The sequence below is a fragment of the Octopus sinensis genome, linkage group LG4 (genome assembly GCF_006345805.1).
Source record: "Octopus sinensis linkage group LG4, ASM634580v1, whole genome shotgun sequence".
In the NCBI taxonomy this organism is placed as follows: Eukaryota; Metazoa; Mollusca; class Cephalopoda; order Octopoda; family Octopodidae; genus Octopus; species Octopus sinensis.
In genome coordinates this window covers 12,511,148-12,537,410 of record NC_043000.1, presented here as the reverse complement: position 1 = coordinate 12,537,410, position 26,263 = coordinate 12,511,148, and the positions used below count along the sequence as shown (strand labels likewise).

At 39.3% G+C, this 26,263-nt stretch overlaps 1 protein-coding gene across 8 annotated transcripts in view; it reads left to right on the top strand.

Annotated features, from left to right (window-relative positions):
* Nucleotides 1-26,263, top strand: part of LOC115210955 (arf-GAP with SH3 domain, ANK repeat and PH domain-containing protein 1) — a 340,392-nt gene that overhangs the window by 207,198 nt on the left and 106,931 nt on the right. For all 8 annotated transcript variants that reach the window (XM_029779755.2, XM_029779753.2, XM_029779752.2 and 5 more), the window contains exon 3: nt 2,774-2,860. In XM_029779755.2, coding sequence (XP_029635615.1) covers nt 2,774-2,860 — 87 coding nt within the window. The remainder of the gene's footprint in view (nt 1-2,773; nt 2,861-26,263) is intronic.

Genomic DNA, 26,263 nt, shown 5'->3' with positions numbered 1-26,263 from the left:
ATTGAAATTAAGGATAGATGATATGTGAACACATATATATATATATATATATACAGGCACATGAGTGGCTGTATGGTAAGAAGCTTCCTTCCCAACCACATGGTTCCAGGTTCAATCCCACTGCATGGCACCTTGAGCAAGTGTCTTCTACTATAGCCTTGAGCTGACCAAATCCTTGTGAGTGGATTTGGTAGATGGAAACTGAAAGAAGCCCGTCATATATATATATGTATGTATGTATGTATATATATATATATATATATATATATATATATATATATATACATACATACATACATATATTTATATGTATGTATTTGTGTGTCTGTGTTTGTCTCCCCACCATCACTTGACAACTGATGTTGGCGTGTTTATGTCCCTGTAACTTAGCAGTTCAGTAAAAGAGACCAATCGAATAAGTACTAGACTTACACAGAATAAGTCCTGGGGTTGCTTTGTTCAACTAAAAGTGGTGCTCCAGCATGGCCGCAGTCAAATGACTGCAATCAGTAAAAGAAATATGTATACATACATACATACATATATATATATATATATATATATATATTATATAATCTTGAATGTGACATTGTGGTGGTGATGATAATGATAGTGATGATGATAATGATGGTGGTAATGATGATGATGACAATGGTGTTAGTAGTGGTTGTGGTGATGATAATGGTGATGGTGATGGTTATTTAAACTGTGATGATTGTTTATGGGGATTTAGTAATAATATTGATGATGATGATGATGATGCAGAAATTGCCGTTTGCATCTACCAAACCTAACCTGCATATCTTGAGATATACGAGATGAATGTTGGAAGAATTGGTAGCTGAAATGCTTTACTTGAGGGCCCAACTGAGTACCCAGATGAAATTTTGTTTCAGGTGGATGGTGATGGAAGCACTCCGTCGGTTACGACGAGGGTTCCGGTTGATCCGAATCAACGGAACAGCCTGCTCGTGAAATTAACGTGTAAGTGGCTGAGCACTCCACAGACACGTGTACCCTTAACGTAGTTCTCGGGGATATTCAGCATGACACAGAGAGTGACAAGGCCGGCCCCTTGAAATACAGGCACAACAGAAACAGGAAGTAAGAGTGAGAGAAAGTTGTGGTGAAAGAGTACAGCAGGGATCACCACCATCCCCTGCCGGAGCCTCGTGGAGCTTTAGGTGTTTTCGCTCGATAAACACTCACAACGCCCGGTCTGGGAATCGAAACCGCGATCCTGTGACCGCGAGTCCGCTGCCCTAACCACTGGGCCATTGCGCCTCCACTTTGTTTCAGGTATTAGTCAGTCAAACGATTTAACCACAAAGCAATACTGAATCTTCATCATCATCATCGTTTAACATCCGCTTTCTATGCTAGCATGGGTTGGACGATTTTGACTGAGGGCTGGCGAACCAGATGGCTGCACCAGGCTCCAATCTTGATTTGGCAGAGTTTCTACAGCTGGATGCCCTTCCTAACGCCAACAACTCCGAGAGTGTAGTGGGTGCTTCTTACGTGCCACCGGTACGGGGACCAGTCAGGCGGTACTGGCAATGATCTCGCTCGAATCTTTTTACACATGCCACCAGTACAGGTGCCAGTAAGGCGACATTGGTAACGATCACGCTTGAATGGTGCCCTTTTACGTGCCAACGGCACAGAAGCCAGTTGGCAGCTCTGGCAACGATCATGCTCGGATGGTGCTCTTGGCACCCTACTAGCACAGGGACAACTGCCAGTAAGGCAACACTGGTAATGCTATTAAGTATTTTGCATAAATGTTGTTTCTCTGCACTGAATTAGGATGAAGCTACAAGTAATAGTGTTTGCCAGCTACTATCAATTTACACTATCCTGACATAACTTTACATTCATCTCACAATATATTACTCAAATAACACCTATTCTGCACGATTATCTCCATCATTATTATCATTTAATATTTCCTTTTCCATGCTAGCATAGGTTGGTCAGTTCAACAAGAGCTGGTGATTCAGAGGGTTATGTTGGACTCCTATGTCTCTGCTTTGGTTCAGATTCCATAAGCTGATGTGCTTTGTAACAGCAGCCACTTTACAGAGTGTACTGGAGATCTTTTTTTTTTTTGTGGCACCAACACTAAATAAGGTTACTGAGTACTCATAAGACAAGAGCCCTCAATTGGGTGGAGTTATTGTATTGAAGGAGGTGAAAGTATGATAGAGGGACAAGAGCTGGTGTCTTGTTGAAGAGAATTCATGACTTCTTCAGCTGGTGAGAGAGAGAGGGCGGGGAGAGAATTATAAACACAAGACCAGAAGCATTTAGGGGAGAGGTAAGTTAATACCACTGACACCTCCACTACCAATTCTAGACCGATATTTTACTTCATCAATCCCCAATGCAAAGTTAATGAATTATAGTAATAATAATCCTCTCTGCTAAAGGCACAAGGCGTGAAAAATTTTGTGAGAGGGGATAAGTCGATTACATCGACCCCAATGTTTCACTGGTCCTTAATTTATTGACTCCAAAAGGATGAAAGGCAAAGTTGATTACATCAACCCCATGGGTAAAAGGTAAAGTTGGTTACAAAGCTGATTACATCAACTCAAAGGGTAAAAGGTAAAGTCAGCCTTAGTAGAATTTGAACTCAGAATGTGAAGACAGGCAAAATGTCACAATAAGAATGACAATAATATGAATACTGATATTAAAGTAACAGCTCTTACTACTGTATTACTCTTTGTGAGCTTGGTTGTCTAATACATACTTTTTTATTTTGCAGTGCATGTATCAAATGAGGCTTATTTGGCTGAGAACCTCGAGAGGTTGAGTAAGAATGCCAGTACACGGGACCAAGAAGAAGAAATTGGTAAAGTATTATTATTATTATTATTGGTATACTGTTCAATGTTGATAGACATTTTTGGTGTTGGTATACATTATCATTGCAGTTATTGGTATTTAGTAGATGTTTCAATCTTAGTTTCTGGTATTGACAGACACTCTGTTATTGTAAGACCTCCCGGTCTTGTGGGTCTTAAGTTTGCAAGCCAGTCCCTTTGCAAAGCCTATAAGATGTTGAGTATTACAGGGACCAGCAGGAAGATGGCTATCTAGTTGGCTACAGAAGCTGCAGAGGTTTGCCTCAAGATGTCCTTGGATCAGGAGGTGTGATCCCTGGAGGAGATAGTGCTACCTGGGTTAGTGTTAAATTGACACAAACTGGATCTTGATTACTTATGGTTAGATTGCTTGGATGAGGGTGTCTGATTATAGAAAGACCCATAACACCCAATGACTCCAGGAAACATTACTGGAAATGTGTCAAGATGATGTATAGAAAATCTATTTTCAACCTATTATTAAACATTTGTAGACTTTTAATCAGTCAGTGCAGGTATTAGACAGACCATTGTTGGTTGATTGTTCTTATTAATAAAACAGTTCCCACTCTCGGAGTGGTTGGCGTTAGGAAGGGCATCCAGCTGTAGAAACTCTGCCAGATCAAGATTGGAGTTTGGTGCAACCATCTGGTTCGCCAGCTCTCAGTCAAATCGTCCAACCCATGCTAGCATGGAAAGCGGACGTTAAACGATGATGATGACAATGATGATGATCATGATGATGATGATGTAGAATCAACATCATTAATTCACCTCCTAAAGATGGCACTTGGAATTTAGACCAGGGCAACATTATCCATTCTCCTAAGGATAATCCTTAAAATGCATAATTAAAAAAAGGTATCTATAGTCTTTCTCCTAAGCATACCTCCTGGCATAGAACCAACAGCAGCTACACTTTTCCCTTAAAGATGGCTTCTGAAATGTAGAATCAACAGGAATGTTAGTTCATCTTCTAAATATAGTCCCTAGCTTATAGAACCAACAGCAGCAAGAAACCTTGTTCTTAACATTGGCCCCTAATGTGTACCATCCTTTTTCTTGAACATGGTCCCTAACGGTAAAAAGCAGTTTCATATTCCCTGAATATAGTCCCTGATGCAATGTGTCAATAGTTAAAGTAATCTATCTAAAAAAAAAAAATATGCTGGCAGATCCTAAAGTTGACCCTCCAGTAATGGGACCCTACTGCCCTTCTGATCTTAAAGACAACTTCCCCACCTAATGTAGAGAATCTAACTTCCCTACCCTAAATGCTTAAAATAGATCAAAGGCACTTCTGTGTCTGAATTTAAATGTACCAAGGCTAGCGTGTGTACATTTATATGTGCATATGTGTGTGAATATGTTTATCAGTGTGTGTGTGTGTGTATGTTTGCACATGGGTATATTAGGAATATTTATGTATACTTGTGTGTTCCCATGTATGTATATCCTCTTCCCCTTCCCTTCACTAAGATATATCACAATATGACAGCAATAATATAGATATGATCATGCATACTTGGAAAATTTTGCTCATTGACAAGGGTTTTTCCTAGATTAAAAAATCAGATTCTGTGGAGTTCATTCGACATCATTATGAGGTTATTTGATAGCGCAGAGATATGCAGTCTTATTGGTTTATATATCTTAAATACAGCTAAAGTGAAATTCGTCACAATAGAAATAAGTTTATGCAGAGATGATGTGTTGGCTATATTCCAGCATGTCAATAATGTTAGCATTAGATGCATTTAGAAAGGAACTCATTAACATCTACAATAACTCAATAACTCCAGCCTAAAAATAACTATTTTTCATGCTGGTTGTACAGCTGTAACTCTGTTTTAGGTTAATTCTGTTGAATAATCTATGTATTAAAATATTTTTAAACAAGTGTAGGAGTGGCTGTGTGGTGAGTTGCTTGCTTATGAACCACATGGTTCCGGGTTCAGTCCCATTGCATGGCACTGTGGGCATGTGTCTTCTACTATAGCCTTGGGCCAACCAAAGCCTTGTGAGTGGATTTGGTAGACGGAAACTGAAAGAAGCCAGTCGTATATATATGTGTGTGTGTGTTTGTGTGTCTGCGTTTGTCCTCCCAACATCACTTGACAACCGATGGTGGTGTGTTTACGTCCCCATTAGCTGTTCGGCAAAAGAGACTGATAGAATAAGTACTAGGCTTACAAAGAATAAGTCCTGGGGTCGATTTGTTCGACTAAATGCAGTGCTCCAGCATGGCCACAGTCACATGACTGAAACAAGTAAAAGAGTAGAAAGAGTATTGACATTACCTTCAACTCGAGAAATACAAATCATATTGCAGACCTGAAGAAAAACTCGCATTGATGGAGATTTCTACCACTCACTCATAGTTTCAAAAATCTGATTAATAATTTAGCCAGCCAGCCATTTTCTCTGCTCACTATTCATGAAACTGTTGTGGGAGTAGAGTCCTCAGGCACCTCCTCTACAGGGTCTCATTAGAAGCAACCATAATTACATTTTGCAGCTGGATTCTCAAGCGTGACCAACCAAGACAACAGATATTATCCAACCATCTCATTTTTGGTCTATCCCCAGGAACTCCTGTAGGTTGGCTTGGCATGAAGAATCTGACTTGCTGTTATTTCCTGTGACATTGAGTACTGGAGCTGTGACCACTCAAAGTGGAGGAACAACAGCATGACTGGAAAACTCTTTGATTTCTGAGCCATCCACTCTGTGAAGTAACATGACTTCAGAGTGCCTTTTGGAGGAATTACATTTTTGGCTGCTTGTATTCATGATTTGTACTCTTTTGGCCATTGCCCAATATTCATGACCATAAGTATGAAAACCAGATTGAAGACAGCAAGTTTAGCTTTTTTTTTACCAAAATTTCCTCATCTGAGGATTGAATACCGGAGCTGGTAGGCACAAGGCCTGAAATTTGGGGGAAGGGATTAAGCCAATTACATCAACCCCAGTGTGTAACTGGTACTTATCTAATCAACCCTGAAAGTATGAAAGGCAAAGTTGACCTCAGCAGAATTTGAACTCAGAACGAAGTGACAGGCGAAGTACCACTAAGCATTTCGTCCAGTGTGCTAATGATTCTGCCAGCTCACCATCTTAGGAGCTGATTACTAATAAAAGTAGATACTTCTAACTGGTCATCAATTATGAAACCTTTGACTAAGTAGTCTCTTGCTACAATAGTGCTAGAAGCTAAAAGATTTGAAAATATGATCACTTATATGATCCCTTAACCCTGATGTCTAATGTAAGAAGAGATCCTGCATAATTAACTGGTTTGTGTGTTCTTTCACCTTAGATATTAAGTCTAGTATTGCTAAAACCTTTCTAGCCTTAATAAATAAATGTTTCTTCATGAATCACTAATATAGAAAATTATTCAACAGAATTAACCTCAAACTGAGTTACAGCTGTACAACTAATAGGTAAAATAAAAAGCAACCAATTAAATAAACTGTAGTACATACAAAAATACAAATATATGCCATCTTAGCCTATCATGCAATACTGAAGGGGTTATTCACCAAATTAAATTTTAAAATCATTGTAAACTCTATGGAGGCATTATAGAAGGTATATTTAAATAATGATACTTCAGCCATACTTTATCCTTTAGAAATATAAAAACAAGAAATGCAACAAAACAATTCAATTACATCTGGAATTTGGGATGCAGACCATACAGAAATGGTACAAAAGGCCACAGGTTATTCATAGTTAGAAAGAACCTTATACTCAGTAACTTTAATAAACCTGAAAACTATCTAATTATCAAATCAGAGATCTTCATTAATTGTCACCACTCTGACAAGTACCTTCTGAAGCACTACCTGATTGAATGGATAATAATTTTTTCTCTATTTCTGTCCCTGGTTTTTAACCCTCTATTATGTACTCCCTAACACAATAGTCATTGTCATTTATACTGTTAATTCCTGCCAATAACTCATTATATCATATAACAATACCTTCTCTTGATACCTTCATAATTTCAACTCATTAACTTTCCATGCTTATTATTACATACTATAGTCATAGTCCATAAGTCTTTAATCCCTTTTTTTTTAACTAAGTCAGTAGAAATAATAATTATTAATGTAGAAGCAACTAGTAATGTCTCTTAACATATTTTCAAAAGTCATATGCAATTCTGAAAACTCTGCATCATACAAAAAAATAAATAACAGTGTATATACAGGAGTGGGTGTGTGTGGTCAGTAGCTTGCTTACCAACCACATTAGTTGTCAAGCGATGGTTGGTGGGAGGACACAAACACAAAGACACACACACATAAATATATACAGGCATGTATACATACGTACATGTATCATCATCATCATCCTTTAAAGTCTGTTTTCCATGCTAGCATGGGTTGGACAGTTCGACCGGGGTCTGGGAAACCAGGAGGCTGCACCAGGCTCCAGTCTGATTTGGCAGTGTTTCTCCCACTGGATGCCCTTCCTAACACCAACCACTCCGTGAGTGTAGTGGGTGCTTTGTACGTTCCACCGGCACAGGTGCCAGGGAGGCGGGCAGCAGCCACGATCGGATGGTGCTCTTTATGTGCCACCGGCACACGTATCACAACTACAATTTCCATTTGATTTTTTGATGTTGATGTACTTGACTCAATAGGTTTCCTCAAGCAGAGCAGGTTGCCCTATGATCCAAGCTAAGCACAGCAAGCCATCCTGCAATCCAAGGTACTTTGGATGGGCTGGGGCTTCTATGTGAAGCTGGTGCAGGAAACAGCCATGAACTCATGTTATTTGTTGGGTCTTTGCAGTCACAGCATATCTCCCAGAGGTCTCGGTCTTTCGTCATTGCCTCTGTGAGGCCCAACGTTCGAAGGTCATGCTTGACCACCTCATCACATGTCTTCCTGGGTCTACCTCTACCCCGGTTTCCATCAACTGTATGGGAGTGGCACTTCTTCACACATCTCTCCTCATCCATCCGTAGTACATATATATATATGCACATACACACAACAGGCTTCTTTCAGTTTCCATCTACCACATCTACTCACAAGGCTTTGATTGGCCTGAGGTTGTAGTAGAAGACACTTGTCCAAGGTGCCACGCAGTGGGACTGAACCTGGAACTATGTGGCTTTGAAGCAAACTTCTTTACCACCCAGCCACATGCATACATACATTCACCACCTCCACCACCCACACACACAACAGATCAAGCTTCCGCTCAGTTTCTGTCTTCCTCAATTCACACACAAGGAATTTGTCAACCCAAGGTTATATTGAAAAAAGGACATTTGTCCAAGACGCTGCATTGTGGGACTGAACCTGATATTACACAGTTGCAAAGCAAACTTCTTAACCACACAGCCATGCCTGTCCCTTTACACATGTATATGCGTGTGTGTGCATGTGTGTGTTCTGTAATGGAATGTTCCACTACATGAGCCAGTACACATCAATAAATTCTTCCTTTCCTATCAAAATGGCTATTCATCACATTTAGTTTGGATTTTACTGACGTTTGTCTCCTTTTTAATCAAACTGATTTCTCTTCACACCTCCTCCTTCCTCTCCTATTTTTCTCCTCATTCACTTTCTTTCTCATTCTTACTCTCCTCAGTTGCCTTGTCCTTTTGCCTACATACTCACCTTCCATCCATTTCTTCATCGGTCTCCTCCTCCTCATCATCATCATCATCACCGCCACTACCGCCACCACCACCACCACCATCATCATCATCATCACCGCCACTACCGCCATCACCACCACCACCACCATCATCATCATCACCGCCACTACCGCCATCACCACCACCACCGCCATCACCACCACCACCACCACCATCATCATCATCACCGCCACTACCGCCATCACCACCACCATCATCATCATCATCACCGCCACTACCGCCATCACCACCACCATCACCATCATCATCATCATCACCGCCATCACCACCACCATCATCATCATCATTACCGCCATTACCACCATCACCACCACCACCATCATCATCATCACCATCATCATCACCACCACCACCACCACCATCATCATCATCATCACCGCCACTACCGCCGCCACCACCACCACCACCATCATCATCATCACCGCCACTACCGCCATCACCACCACCACCACCACCATCATCATCATCACCGCCACTACCGCCATCACCACCACCACCATCATCATCCTCCTTCTTCTTCTTCTTCTCATCATCACTGCCACCACCACCACCATCATCATCCCTCTTCTTCTTCTTTTTTCTTCTTCTTCTTCTCATCATCACCGCCATCATCACCGCCATCATCATCATCATCATCATCATCATCATCATCATCGTTAATTACTTTCCCTAGTGTCTTCTGTCTTTTGCTTTGTTTTCCTTCTGTCTGTCTCTGTTTGTCTTTGTCTCTCTTCCTCCCTCCTTTCCTCCCATCCACCCTTCCGTATTCTTACAGACATCTTGTCTGTTATCATTATTATCATTATTATTATTATCATTATCATTATTATTATCATTATTATTATCATTATTACTATTATCATTATTATTATTATTATTATCATTATTATTATCATTATTATTATTATCATTATTATTATTATTATCATTATTATTATTATTATTACTATTATCATTATTATTATTATTATTATCATTATTATTATTATTATTATTATTATTATTATTATTATTACTATTATCATTATTATCATTATCATTATTATTATTATCATTATTATTATTATCATTATTATTATTATCATTATCATTATTATTATTATCATTATTATTATTATTATTATCATTATTATTATTATTATTATTATCATTATTATTATTATCTTATTATTATTATTATTATCATTATTATTATTATCATTATCATTATTATTATTATCATTATTATTATTATTACTATTATTATTATCATTATTATTATTATTATTATTATTATTATCATTATTATTATTATTATTACTATTATCATTATTATCATTATCATTATTATTATTATCATTATTATTATTATTACTATTATCATTATCATTATTATCATTATTATTATTATTATCATTATTCCAGCATCTTCCCCCTTTATTATTTTCGTCTTTATATTTCTTCCTCTGACTTTATGTGTATTTATGTTTCTTCAGTCACCTTCTAACATTCTTTGCACACACACACACCCACCCCCTCCACCACCCCATTCCCACACCACCACCGCCACCTTTCTAATAGTTTCGGAACGAAAACTACAGCATCCTGCTCGTGGACATGTCGTGGGGGGGAGGGGGAGGGAGGACGAAAGGCATGGAGAAGATTTGCGACACATTGCCAGTTTTTTGATGCTGCATTCACTGATGCAGTGACTGCTGCTGATGCTGATGCTGCTGTTATTCTGGCTGCAGCTGCTGTTGATGGTGTTGCTGCTGCTGTTGCCGCTGCCGCCGCTGCTGTTTGGAGATGTCAACCTTCCCTTACTGTTGTTATTCTATCGCCTCTCCCTGCTTTATACCCCCCCCCATCATACATTTCTCGACTCTGAGAGACTGACACACAGACAGTGTGTGTGTGTGTGTGTCTCGCGCACGTCTGTGTGTGTATGTGTACTGAGGTGCGTGTGTGTGTGTCTTGTGCACATCTGTGTGTGCATGTGTACTTAGGGTTGTCTGTGTGTGTGTGTGTCTCGTGCACATCTCTGTGTGTATGTGTACTGAGGTGTGTGTGTGTGTGTGTATGTGCATGTGTATTTTAGTGTGTGTGTGTGCACATGTGTATTTTTATGTGTGTGTGTATGTATGTGTGTGTGTATGTATGTGTATGTGTATGTATGTGTGTGTGTATGTATGTGTGTGTGTATGTATGTGTGTGTCGTGTATGTGTAATGTAGATGGATAGACACATAGGTGAAATTGAAAGAAAGTGAGTGTGAGTGAGAGTTAGATAATGAACTCTAATACTTCACTCCAACTTTGCACTCAACTATAAGAGGCACACACACACACACACACACATACAACTACACACACATACAGCCATGTACGATCACATACATATACACACACACACACACAACTACACACACATACAGCCATGTATGATCACATACACACACACACTCATACAACTACACACACATACAGCCATGTACGATCACATACATACACACACACATACACCTACACACACATACAGCCATGTATGATCACATACACACACACACACACATACAGCCATGTACGATCACCTACATACACACATACATACAACTACACACACATACAGCCATGTACAATCACACATACACACACTCACACATACAACTACACACACATACAGCCATGTACGATCACATACATACACACACTCACACATACAACTACACACACATACAGCCATGTATGATCACATACACACACACACACACATACAGCCATGTACGATCACCTACATACACACATACATACAACTACACACACATACAGCCATGTACAATCACACATACACACACTCACACATACAACTACACACACATACAGCCATGTACAATCACATACATACACACACTCACACATACAACTATACACACATACATATGCATACTCTCATTCATACATACACATGTGATGGCTGCCGGTAGATTCCATGCTGTCTCACATTCCTCCTCATCAGCTGTCTGGAATTCATATCCATTTGCAGTGTTATTCGACTGTGTCTGGCAATATTGCTCCCTTGAGTGGCTGGGCAGTGATGATGTTGACCGATGTCTGTTTGGGAGCTCAGCTCTGTGTGTGCATGCGCACGCATGTGTGTGTGTGTGTGTGTACGTGTGTGTTCGTGTGCATGTGTTTATGTGATAGCACAGACATGTATGTAATATAAGTTGGATGCTTTAAATTCCTGGAGGGAGACATGTCTGCTAGAAGTTGCAGAAGTAAGTGTTGGAACAAAGTAGCTAGGAGACAGATCTGGCAGATTAGGTGAAATGGTGTTTTAACATCATTATAGAAGAGAACACTATAGAGCAAGCAAACCTGTCAAACCCATTCATCATCATCATTATTTTTGCATCATCATTTTAAATTCCATCTGATCCATGCAAGTAAGGAAAAGTGGATATCAAATGATGATGATGTGAGGACAATGGTGAAGATGATGTGACAATAATGAAGATGGTGTGAGAATGATGATGAAGATGATATGAGAATGATGATGGCAGACTGTGATTTGAGAGAGATTTGGCTGCTATGTTTAATAAGTAGAGCAACCATTTAGAGGGTGCCTCATCTGACACAATGATCTTTGCTTCTTTTATTACTCCTAAGGAAATGCACGATTTTCACTTTGATTAATTTTCAAAATAATGAAGAATTTATCAAAATAATTGTCGGTATTAAACTCTGGCAGAATCATTACCACACTAAGCAAAATTCTTAGCAGCAATTCATCCATCTGAGTTCAAATTCTGCCAAGGTTGACTTTACCTTTCATCCTTTCAGGGTAGATAAAATAAGCACCAATTGACTACTGATGTCATGGCTGGATTAAGACCCATAAAAGCCCTAAGCATTTAAATGATTTTTGTGCCACCATATCATCATCATCATCATCGTTTAATGTCCGCTTTCCATGCTAGCATGGGTTGGACGATTTGACTGAGGACTGGTGAACTAGATGGCTGCACCAGGCTCCACCCTGATCTGGCAGAGTTTCTACAGCTGGATGCCCTTCCTAATGCCAACCACTCCGAGAGTGTAGTGGGTGCTTTTCCGTGCCACTGGCACGAGGGCCAGTCAGGTGGTATTAGTAAAAGCCACACTCAAATGGTGTTTTTTAAATGCCACCTGAACAGGAGCCAGTCCAACAGTACTGGCAACAACCTCGCTTGAATGTTTTTTCACGTGCTACTGGCACAAGTGCCAGTAAGGTGATGCTGGTAACGATGACGCTTGAACGGTGCTTTTTACGTGCCACCGGAAAACCATATATATGTAATTTACATTCCGCCATATCTACTTAATTTCAATTATAAGCAATAATAAACCATAAAAAAATTTTTTGTTTTTCAAAATGAAATGAAACTAACAGTAAAATGGAAAATAATATTTATTTTTCTATACTTCCATTTTATTTATATTTGAAAAGTTTTCTCCTACTTTTTTTTAATTGAGAAGCCTTTGATCAAATCTTCACTATGAATACTTCAAAATTATATTTCCAATCACATAAACCAGTTCAAATGTTATTTTAGCAAGTTTAAAGTGATTTTTTAGTATCTTAAACCATTTACCATTCAATGGTGCCCCTCTTCCCTTGATTCCCTAAGTATGTGCTTATTTTGCTCAGTGGTTAATCAAGTGCTGTCCGAGGTCAATGTAATTGATCTACCATCTCCCCCAAAATTACTGGTCTTGTGCCAAAATTTGAAACCATTATTAAACTCTGGCAGAAGTGCTAGTGTGCTGGGCAAAATACCTAATGCCATTTCTTCTGGTTCTTTACATTCTGAGTTCAAATACCACTAATATCAACTTAGTCCTCTTTTTGTCTTTTCTTCTTACTCTGTTCACTCGTCTTTTCCTTCTTCCTACATAATAATAATAAAATAATAATAATAATAATTGTGTACAGTGCTCAGGTGCACTACAACTCATCTAAAGTGTATATATAATCAGGTGTAGTTTCGGCGGATTTCGGAAAGCATGAGGGCCTTAAAAGATGCAGTGTCATGGCAGTCAACAACTGACGCAGGCAGTTTATTCCATGCTTCAGCAACTCTGAGCGTGATTCTCCTTCAGGCGATCTGAAGACAATGAATTAAGTACCAGCCAAGACTTTTTCACATCCCAAGCATTAAACTAATACATCTGTTTGTTGTCTACACCACTTGTCTTCGCCTTTTGTTTTTTTTTTGTGAATTCTCCCCTATATATATATATATATATATATATATTATTAATAGTTAGGGAAAACAAAATTTCAATTCAGCACACTAAATCAAAATTCACAATATATTATATATATTGTCTATATAGACAAACCGCTATGTAGTTATTCCATCAATAGTGAAAAGATATAATCTATAATAACCACGTAGAAATTAATGAAATATCTGATAATTATTATTCTAAAAATCTCATAACAAATCAAACGTTAAATTGACTACGCACGTTTCATTACTAAATATATAAATCAATAATAGTAAAATTTAATTTTAAAAAAATTTTAAATTTAATATTAATTCAATTTTAAAATATTTAACCACTCTTCAGATCAAAAAAATAACGTAAGTAAATTTAGATATTATAATAAAACAATAAATATATGTATATTTACAGTAAATAATTAATAAAATTTAACAGTATTAATGTAAAGCAAAAACATGACTTATCTTATTGATGAAAACCGTTAAAAGAAATTTTAAACTTTAAACTTACAATCTAACATTGTCAGTTTAACGTTTGATTTGTTATGAGATTTTTAGAATAATAATTACCAGATATTTAATTAATTTCTATGTGGTTATTATAGATTATATCTTTTCACTATTGATGGAATATCTAGCTAGTGGTTTGTCTCTAAATTTGATATATATATATATATTTGATGGGCCTCTCAGTCTCCATCTACCAAATTTACTCAGAAGGCTTGGGGCTAAAGTAGAAGACAGTTGCCCAATATGCTGCCCTGTGGAACTGAACCTGAAACCATGTGGTTGGCATGTAAAAGCACCCACTACACTCTCAGAGTGGTTAGTGTTAGGAAGGGCATCCAGCTGTAGAAAGTCTGTCAGATCAGATTGGAGCCAGGTGCAGCCATCTGGTTTGCCAGTCCTCAGTCAAATTGTCCAGCCCATGATAGCATTGAAAGCAGACGTTAAACAATGATGATGAAAATCTTATTATATCTTTATAATTAAAATATTTATTAGGAATTGTATTAAAAATTGTTAAAATATTTTGTGTAGTGTGGAAGTATAACCAATTTGTTGCTCATAGATTTTAACAACAAAATCTTATATGGACCTCCAAAGGTCACATGGACCCCGATTGAGAAACACTGATCTAAAATGCCTCTCTTTTTTAAGTTGGTGAGATGTGAATTTGGGAAATCGAGCATTGATGTAAAGGTTTCTCTTGTTTGTTATGGGTTAGTTAGTTAGTTCTTGTAGTCTGTTGGTGTTATGTTACCTATCAGGTAAACAAATCTGTAGACATATGGCGTGTGCATGCATGTGTGTGTATGTTTGTAATGGATACAGTATCCTTGATGTGTAAGCCATAATGTAGGGTAGGGCATGTTTTTGCTGTTTATGGAAACAACAGCTGGTTTAGACTTGAAATATTTTTTCGTGACCCTCAAGTGGAAATTGAACCATTCTGATCCAATTTTTGCAACTTGGAGACAATGGGGTTCACAGCAAGCACTGGGTTCTCATCTATCCCTAGCTATATATTAGCTATAAAGAGTACACCACAAACTCAAATGTTAATTACTCTTTCTTTGTTCCACACATGCATGCATGCACGCGCACACACATACACACTTCCATACAGTTCTCATTTGCAAAATCCACTCACAGGGCTTTGGTTGGCCCAGGACTATAGTAGAAGACACTTGCACAAAGTGGTACACAGTGAGACTGAACCTGGAATCGTGTGGTTGCCAATCAAACTTCTTAATCTCACGTGCCTGCCTGCACCTGCAATACATATGTGTGTGTATGTGTGTATATATATATATATATATATATACTCTTGGAGTTGTTGGCATTAGGAAGGGCATCCAGCTGTAGAAACTCTGCCAGATCAGATTGGAGCCTGGTGCAGCCATCTGGTTCGCCAGTCCTCAGTCAAATCGTCCAAACCATGCCAGCATGGAAAGCGGATGTTAAACGATGATGGTGATGGTGATGATGATGATGATGGATTTCTCAAAAAATCATTGCTGTTCCTGTATGTAAAGTTGGGCCTCCCATAAACTTTGATGCCCTAAAAACATTTTCTCCTGAATATGTGCTTTTAAAATTGGGTTGCTTGTAATGTACCTGTGTATCTTTCATACATCAAATACGATAATTATTTCATCCCAGATCTGTGTAGATAATCAGTCAGACCAATTGCTCAGACATTCCAAGTTCGACCATTCCCTGGTTTTATTCCAACACAAAGTGTCTTGAACTATTTTTATCCAAATCAGCGCTCCCTTTATTTTTTTGAAACATTGGAATGTAACTTAAGGGAAATTTGGTGGCTATGTCTAGCAGACCAAGTGATCATGTAGTGGCTCCCTGAATGGCTCTTTGAGTGTAGTGTGAGTATCCATGCTGATCCATTTATGCTTCTGCGGTAGAATACACACGCATGCACAAGCACAACGACTCATATATACTCACGCACAGAAGTATGCACTCACATGCACACATACCAAAAACAGTAAGCTTCTAATTTTTAATGACAATTACCTATTGAAGCCCGGCACAAGAGACTGAACATTTTAAGATCACTCAGCAAAAAGACTCTAGAGAGTTCCATAGCCATTTCCTCACCCATTCCCTCCACTACCACATTTACCCCTCTCCCTTACAACAGACGTATACATACTTATTATTATACATATAGATTGCAGATAGCTGAGGCATGGCAGTACATAGGCAAGCGTTAGCTGACCATAAACTCTATAACTGCTTGTTAGGGTTTCATCAAGCAGACAGCTTGTGGCTGATATCAAAGCTGAAATATCAAAGCGAGTCAACATTGTGTAACAGCTTTTCTGTGGGAGAGCTTCATTGGAAAAATATGTCAAGCTGGCATCTTTTGATTTCTATAGATTTGGCTTGGAATCTGCTGATAATGAACACGGGCTGGAGATCAATAAGATATGGTCGACTGTTTGCTGATTGGTAGACTATTGATTTTTAGGCAAGAAGCAAAGAATACTCTGTGTGTGTGTGTGTGTGTGTACACCCATGCTTTGTTATTTCTGTATTGATATAATAGTGCAGCAGTCTGAATTTCTTTCACGTGTAGGTGATAATGTTTGTAACTGAATTTATAAACATGGCCAGAGAGGTGCAGTGTTTTGTTATTTCATCGAGTGGGACAGTTAGTATTAAAAAACAAAAAAAAACAAATGTTTCATATCACAGGTGGTAATGGGTGGAAGTCGTTGTGTTTACTCGTTATTGTGTGCTTCATGTTATTGCTATTGTTAAGAGTAGCCTCGTTCAGCCTTGCTCGGGCAGTCTTTTGAGATGGAGACATCCAATCAAATACTCAGCATTATCCCTCACACATCGAGTTTCGCTGTAGTTTGGAAGCACACCGTGTATTGCTTTATTCTATCGGACAATTGTTTGGGATGATGTGGTGTAGCTACTAACTACAGGACATTGCTGTAACCCCTCAACAACTCAGTATACCTATTTCTTTACTGCCCACAAGGGGCTAAACACAGAGGGGACAAACAAGGACAGACAAACAGATTAAGTCTATTACATCGACCCAAGTGCATAACTGGTACTTAATTTATCGACCCCGAAAGGATGAAAGGCAAAGTCGACCTCAGCGGAATTTGAACTCAGAACGTAAAGACAAACGAAATATCTATTTCTTTACTTCCCACAAGGGGCTACAAACACAGGGGACAAACAAGGACAGACAAACAGATTAAGTCTATTACATCGACCGCCAGTGCGTAACTGGTACTTAATTTATCGACCCCGAAGGATGAAAGGCAAAGTCGACCTCAGCGGAATTTGAACTCAGAACGTAAAGACAAACGAAATATCTATTTCTTTACTCCCACAAGGGGCTACAAACACAGGGGACAAACAAGGACAGACAAACAGATTAAGTCTATTACATCGACCGCCAGTGCGTAACTGGTACTTAATTTATCGACCCCGAAAGGATGAAAGGCAAAGTCGACCTCGGCGGAATTTGAACTCAGAACGTAACGGCAGATGAAATACCTATTTCTTTACTGCCCACAAGGGGCTAAACACAGAGGAGACAAACAAGGGCAGACAAACGGATTAAGTCTATTACATCGACCCCAGTGCATAACTGGTACTTAATTTATCGACCTCGAAAGGATGAAAGGCAAAGTCGACCTCGGTGGAATTTGAACTCAGAACGTAACGGCAGACGAAATACGGCTACACATTTCACCCGGTGTGCTAACGTTTCTGCCAGCTCACCGCCTTACAACTCAGAATACCATTAGGGATAAAACTAAACCTAAATCCTTTTTCATAATCTAAATCCTTTAAAAATGCTAATCCCTTTTTGCCTGGTCTGAATTCCTACGACAGTATTATTTGTTCTCCTTTTTCTATTTCCAATACGAAAACGCATAAGACATATTGGTTACAGTTTGAAACCCAACTGACAGAATATAACAGTGAGGTATCAGTCAAATCCTGGGGATCGATATAATCGATTATACTGCCCCCCCACACTCACCCCACCCTCCCCAAAAAATATAAAATATTGAGACCTTTGTGCTCATGTTAGAAATCAATACATTAGACTGAATGTGTTGTTGGTAGTGGTCGTGGTGGTGGAAGTAGTGTTTATGGTGGTGGTGGTGGTGGTGGTGGTGGTGGTGGTGGTGGTGGTGGTGGTGGTGGTGGTGGTTGTCATCATCGTCATTGTTTCGATGATATTTGTGGCTATTTTGGTCTGTTTGTTAATATGTGAGGAGATATTGGGGGGAAAAACAATCTGCTACCAACTCTCCACACAACACGTCCTCGTTATCCCACTGCACCACACCTGCCCAACGTGCCCTGACCACCACACAACACTCCCCCACTCAACACCCCCGCATATAACAAGTTCTCACTGCTACACCTTATCATAGACAACTCGTCCTCACAACCACCCCACATGTCCTCATTATCACACTACAACATACACAACATGTCTTAACTACTACACTACGCTATGCTCCACACAGCATGTCTTTACAACCACTCTACATCCTCACACATGTCCTGATCACACATACACACACACACACACCATACTACATCCCATACATTGTGTCTTCTCAACCATATTACATCTCACACACACGTTCTTTCTACGCACACACATCTCACCACACCGCTCACAACTACACTACGCCGTCCCCACATGTCTTCACAACTACGCTACATCCCCTACACACACAACGTGTCTTGTCTTTGCACATGTCCCTTACAACATTTTCTAATGGCCACACTATATCCTGACACATGTCTAGACTGTTACACACACACTCACTCACTCTCTCTCTCTCTCTCTCTCTCTCTCTCTCTCTCTCTCTCTCTCTCCCTCCCTCCCTCCCTAACTCATGCACACCTCATTTGCATCATACTTTAAACTTCCACACTATACCTCCTCACAGAAGATCATCATCATTGTTTAACGTCCACTTTCCATGCTAGCATGGGTTGGACGATTTGACTGAGGTCTGGCGAACCAGATGTCTGCACCAGACTTCAATCTGATCTGGCAGAGTTTCTACAGCTGGATGCCCTTCCTAACGCCAACCACTCTGAGAGTGTAGTGGGTGCTTTTACATCCATAGTATATTCTTCACCATCACATTGTACTCCACACAACGTTCTCAGTGCTACCCTATATCCCTGCCTAAGAGTCCTAAGAGCTACTCATTATACCCCTCACAAAATGTCCATGCTTTTTCTATGACTAGTCTACTACGATCCCAAGGCGAATGGTCTAGTGGTTAGGGTGTCACACTAATAACCTTGAGATCAAGGTTTCAGTTCCTGGACTGGGTGGTGCATTGTATTCTTGATCTCACTTTGCTCTGCGACCACTTTGACACCTGACATGTGGTTACACTGTACACCTGTCCAGGCATTGTCAGTTTGATGGAGGGAGTGAGCTTAATGTACAGCACATACATTCGATCGCTAGGAACAAATCCTCTGTGCAGTTTGTTCAGCAAGAAATTGCAGAACCGTCTTTCTTGGACAGTGAGAGACTACCATCATCATTATCATTGCACTATAACCCAAATGGAATCTAGAAATAAGTAGGCGCAGGAGTGGCTGTGTGGTAAGTAGCTTGCTAACCAACCACATGGTTCCGGGTTCAGTCCCACTGCGTGGCATCTTGGGCAAGTGTCTTCTGCTATAGCCTCGGGCCGACCAAAGCCTTGTGAGTCAATTTGGTAGACGGAAACTGAAAGAAGCCTGTCGTATATATGTGTATATATATACATATATATATATATATATATGTATGTATGTGTGTGTATATGTTTGTGTGTCTGTGTTTGTCCCCCTAGCATTGCTTGACAACCAATGCTGGTGTGTTTACGTCCCCGTCACTTAGCGGTTCGGCAAAAGTGACTGATAGAATAAGTACTAGGCTTACAAAGAATATGTCCCAGGGTCAATTTGCTCGACTAAAGGCGGTGCTCCAGCATGGCTGCAGTCAAATGACTGAAACAAGTAAAAGAGTAAAGAGTATATCAGTTGAACACTTTAGCATTCAGATTATTGTCAAATGTATTGTCAGTGTGACAAGGCTGATTCTTTTTGCTATACAGGTACCACTCATTTTTTGCCAGCTGAGTGGAGCAACGTGAAATAAAGTTAGTTAGTTAGTTAATTTTTTGGCTCAAAAAGCAAAAAGCAAGGCCATGTAGGGGGACATGGAGTTATGTACAGGGTGGTGTTCATGTAAAGGAGACTTTGAACCGAGCGGTCGTCGGCATCTTCACTATCTCGTCCGGCAGCTTAATCCACGGAATAAGTGTCTTGTTCAATGATATAGTGCACAGCCGAGAATCAAACACACGGCCTTACAATCGCGAACCAAATGCCCTAACCACTAAACCATGCACCTTCACATTCCAGTTTAAATGCTAAATGATTAAAGGTCTGTTAGGGATAATTCTAAAATTTTCACTCTCCATACTGTATATTTAATAATAATAATAATAATAATTGTGTACAGTGCTCAGGTGCACTACAACTCATCTAAAGTGTATATATAATCAGGTGTAGTTTCGGCGGATTTCGGAAAGCATGAGAGCCTTAAAGGATGCAGTGTCATGGCAGTCAACAACTGATGCAGGCAGTTTATTCCATGCTTCAGCAACTCTGAGCGTGAAAAAATGTTTCCGAAAGTCATACCCTGGATTTCCGACTGTACCTCTACTGCTTTACCATAGATCTATGTTTGTAAAATAGATCTCTCCACAGTGTCTTAGATCTATGTAGAGTACCAAACATTTGCCACTGCACTATAGTTCTACCTTCGCAAATGTATCACTCTACTATAGATGTATGTCTTTATTATAGATCTACCACAGTACCAAAGGTCTGCCAATGCAGTACAGTGTGTGTGTGTGTGTGTGTGTTTTCTTTGTTGTGAGTATTCTGTATTGCAGTGTTTGAATGGGTTCATTTGTGTGCATGCTCTGTGTATCGATTGAATATGTAGTTGTTTGTGTGTGTTTGTGTGTATGGTTGTTTGTGTATGTGTGAGGGTGTTTGTGTGCATGTGTGTGTGTGTGTGTGGGTGTTTGTGTGTGGGTGTTTGTGTGTGGGTGTAGTTGCTTGTGTGTGTGTGTGGTTGCTTGTGCGTGTGTGTGTGTGTGTATTGTTGCTTTTGTGTGTGTGTGTGGTTGCTTGTGTGCATGTGTGTGTATTGTTGTTTGTGTGTGTGTATGGGTGTGTGTATTGTTGTTTGTGTGTGTGTGTGTGTGTGTGTGTGTGTGTGTAGTTGCTTGTGTGTGTGTGGTTGCTTGTGCGTGTGTGTGTGTGTGTGTGTATTGTTGTTTGTGTATGTGTGTGGTTGCTTGTGTGCATGTGTGTGTATTGTTGTTTTTGTGTGTGTATGGGTGTTTGTGTGCATGTGTGTGTATGTGTAGTTGCTTGTGTATGTGTATGGTTGCTTGTTTGTATATGTGTGTGGGGGTGTTTGTGTTCATGTGTGTGCGTGTGTGGTTGCTTGTGTGTGAATGTATTGTGTGTGGGTGTTTGTGAGCATGTGTGTGTAGTTGCTTGTGTATGTGTGTGTGTGTATGTGTGTGTGTGTGTGTCTATGTGTGTGTGTGTGTGTGTGTCTATGCTGCAGTCCAAAGACTGAAGGAAGATGAATGTGAGGAGTAGCAATATACCGACAGCTTTTTGCTGAGTCCCCACCCTCACCATACTGGTATGGTGAATGCAGTTAAAGTTCAGCTTGAGATTGACAGAGACATGCATACACACACATATACACACACACACACACACACACACACACACACACACACACACGAGGAAATGGAAGTTAGAGGAGGGAGGACATAATTGTAGAAACTATTGACAGGGGACAAAAAAAATAATATACCCAAACAACCACAACAGTAGGAAACGTTTGATTGGGACAACAAACGAAGGTGAAGGTCACAGCCATAAATAGACGTTGATGAAGCAATTATCTCACTTGTCGCTCGAATGAGTGGGAGTTACCTCCCTTCCTCTCTCTCCCCCATCCCCAGCAAAGCTGTCTCTCCCCCTCTCTCTCTCTCTCTCTCTCTCTTTTAATTCTCCCAGCTGTTGCATCAATTAACGATTTTCTATTTATCAATGAAAACCTTGTAAGGGAGCTTCAACATTGTCTCTTGACCTGCTAAAATCAGCCGTCAATTATCCATTAAATTTACTCTCAACTGTTTTTAATAATGAATTGAATTAAAGACCGTAGCATGGATGTGTAGTTAAAAAGTTATCTTTGCAACCATGTAGTTTCTGGTTCAGTCCCACTGCATGGCACCACCTTGGGCGAATTTGTTTGGTAGAAACTGTGTAGAAGCCCTCTCTCTCTCTCTCTCTCTATATATATATATATATATATATATATATATATATATATATATTTTTTTTTTTTTTTTTTTTTATAGAAGGAGCTTCTACAGGACTAGAACTGTTTCATTCAAAAGAAATCATCAGGAAGCCCTTCCTGATGATTCTTTTGAATGAAACAGTTCTAGTCCTGTAGAAGCTCCTTCTATAAAATAAATTAATTTACTCTGCTATGTATTGAGTACCTTATTTACTGTGGTTAACCCCGACTCAACCCGGGACCTACATATATTTATATATATATATATCTTTGTTTCAGTCTCTGAGACGCGTGCTTATAGTGATAAATTATATGGTTATTGACGATTTAAGTCTATTTTCGGCATATTTGGCATTGGAATTTTTTTCTTTTGCCTTTGTTTATAAATTTAACCTTTAAAGGTATTTTTTAATATGCTAGCCACTGATAGAATTTTCGAAAAAATTCTATCAGTGGCCAGCATATTAAAAAATACCTTTAAAGGTTAAATTTATAAACAATTTATAAACAACGGCAAAAGAAAAAAATTCCAATGCCAAATATGCCGAAAATAGAATTAAATCGTCAATAACCAGATAATTTATCACTATAAGCACGCGTCTCGAAAGCAAGCAGACAGAAATTTCTAAAAAATTTCGTTATTATTGGATCGGCCCCGATTTCTGAGTTAATTCATTTAGAATTTTCTCATCATCAGCGATAAATACGATATGAAAATAAATTCTTATCGTATTTTATTGAAAGAAAAATGGTGAATTGATGACAGTGAACTTATTGGACATGGTGTTGAAAGGTGGGTTCAGTGCTGTCCAACACTTTATCCACTCAAAACAGATTCATACACTGGAAATTCTTGGATTCTTGGAACAGTTGCATGAACTTCCTGAGTTTAAGAAGTGGTCTTACTCAGTCACGGGTTGACTTCAACCATCACCACGTGTGTGTGTATTTATGTGTATTTGTATTTGATGACTGGTGTTGTCTTGTTTACATCCCTGTAACTTAGCAATTCACCAAAAGAGACTAATAGAATAAGTAGCAAACAAAAAAGAAGTCCTAGGGTCAGTTGGTCTGACTAAATCCTTCAAGGTGGTGTCCCAGCAGGACTGAAGTCTGATGACTGAAACAAAAGTTGTAAGATATTGGATTGTGATCTCTTAGATAAACCATGTATGAAACAAAACTGTGTAGGATGGTCATGGCTGGAGCAGGGAGCACTTTTCTTTGTAGGTCTTCTTAGTCAGAACAGGCCTGGAGTTAAACAACTACAACAGTAGGCATAGGCATAGCTGTGTGGTAAGAAGTTTACTTCTTACATAGGTGGCGAGCTGGCAGAAATATTAGTATGCTAGGCGAAATGCTTAGCAGTATTTCGTCTGCCGCTACGTTCTGAATTCAAATTCTGCCGAGGTCTACCTTGCCTTTCATCCTTTCTGGGTCGATTAAATAAGTACCAGTTACACACTAGGGTCGATATAATCAACTTAATCCATTTGTCTGTCCTTGTTTGTCCTCTCTGTGTTTAGCCCCTTGTGGGTAGTAAAGAAATAGGTATTTCATCTGCTGCTACGTTCTGAGTTCAAATTCTACCGAGGTCGACTTTGCCTTTCATCCTTTCAGGCTCAATTAAATAAGTACCAGTTACGCACTGGGGTCAATATAATCAACTTAATCCGTTTGTCTGTCCTTGTTTATCTCCTCTGTGTGTAGCCCCTTGTGGGTAGTAAAGAAATAAGTTTGCTTCTCAAGCACATGCTTCCAGGTTCAGCCCCACTGCATGATAACTTGTACAAGTACCTTCTAGTATAGTCTTGGGCTAACCAAAGCATTGTGAGTGGATTTGGTTGACTGAAACTGAAAGAATGTCTGTTTGTCTTTGTGTGTGTCCCTCACCACCACCTGATAACTGATGTTGGTTTTCTTTATACCCCTGTAACTTAGCGGTTCAACACAAGAAACCTATAGAATAAGTGTCAGGCTTCAAAAAACAGTTAGTATTGGAGTCGATTTGTTTGATTAAAACCCTCGAGACAATGCCGAGTACAACACAGTCCAGTGATTGAAACGTAGAATATAAGCAGGCTAGTTAAAAGAAATAAAGTTTCTCTCTGTTTCTGCTACCAGTTGAGCACTGAGGTTGGGGTAATTAAACTTGGCCCTCTCTCCTCTACTACAAAGGGTTAGTACACTAGTGTTTGAAACTTAAATTAACATTGGGGGGACAAACACACATTTACATATATACATATATACGACAGGCTTCTTTCAGTTTCCGTCTACCAAATCCACTCACAAAGCTTTGGTCGGCCCGAGGCTATAGTAGAAGACACTTGCTCAAGGTGCCATGCAGTGGGACTGAACCTGGAACCATGTGGTTGGTAAGCAAGTTACTTAACCACACAGCCACTCCTACGCCTGCTGGTAATTTCCAGTAGAATGAAATCACCTGATATGGGAATTCCCGCCGATTCTTGTCTGCTATGATCCATGTGTCTGCTTTTGTGTACCAAGCACCTATATGAGAGGATCTCTCAAGGCTAATTAAATGCAGTATTTGGTGTTCTAACAAGGCATCTATGATTAGTTGGAGATAAAGATGGCCTTTTACCATGACTGCTTCCGTCCCTAATAATTTATATTTCTTGTGTTGGGGGCCATTTAAAAAAAAATAATGTCAAAACACGAAGAACAGAATTTAAAAATCTAGGTTTCGTTTAAGTATTTCAGTTGTACTAAGGGGAAGTAACTACAATAATTGCGTTCACACTATATAACTAGTGGGCAAGTTATCTCCCTTAGATCATCTTTCAAATCCTGCGTCCATTGGAATATTCCAAGAATCGAATCCATTCGTTGGGAAATAGATGTAGTTAAGTGTAGAGTTGGAAATAGTTAAAAACCCTTGTATAAAAAAAAACAATCCGTGGAGAATGCTCACAAAATAAAATTATGATTTAATACATTCATATATTTGTTTGTTTTTTTTCCCATGCCAGCACGAGTTAGACGAATATATTATTAAAGAAGTGTCTTACTGCCGAGCAGCCTTCCTATTTCTCACTTTTATATCTGCTTTTAAAGGCGGTAAACCAGTGGAAGATTTATCGACAGGGAGAAATGACAATCACTCCCCGCTTATTGCTGAGTGATTTTCAAAAAGGGCAAATACGCAGTCATGTGCGTACATACACAAATGTAACCAACATCTCGAATTTGTACCCTCATAACTTTCAGAAAATGGGCACTTTCAATGAAATTCCCTACCGATACCTTTCAGATGGTGTAGAAGGCGATCTTTCGGTACAAGTACCATAACTGCCAATTATAAACCCACGTGGGTTTATTTATATTTCTGAAGAAAAAAGAAACCCTTTTCCCCCACCCCTAGTCCTAACCCTAACCCCACATATATAAAAATAAAGAACTTTACGGAAACTTTACGATCTTCTTCAAATGTAAACAAACAGACTTGGCAGTTATGGTACTTGTACCGAAAGATCGTCGATTACGATTATATCGGA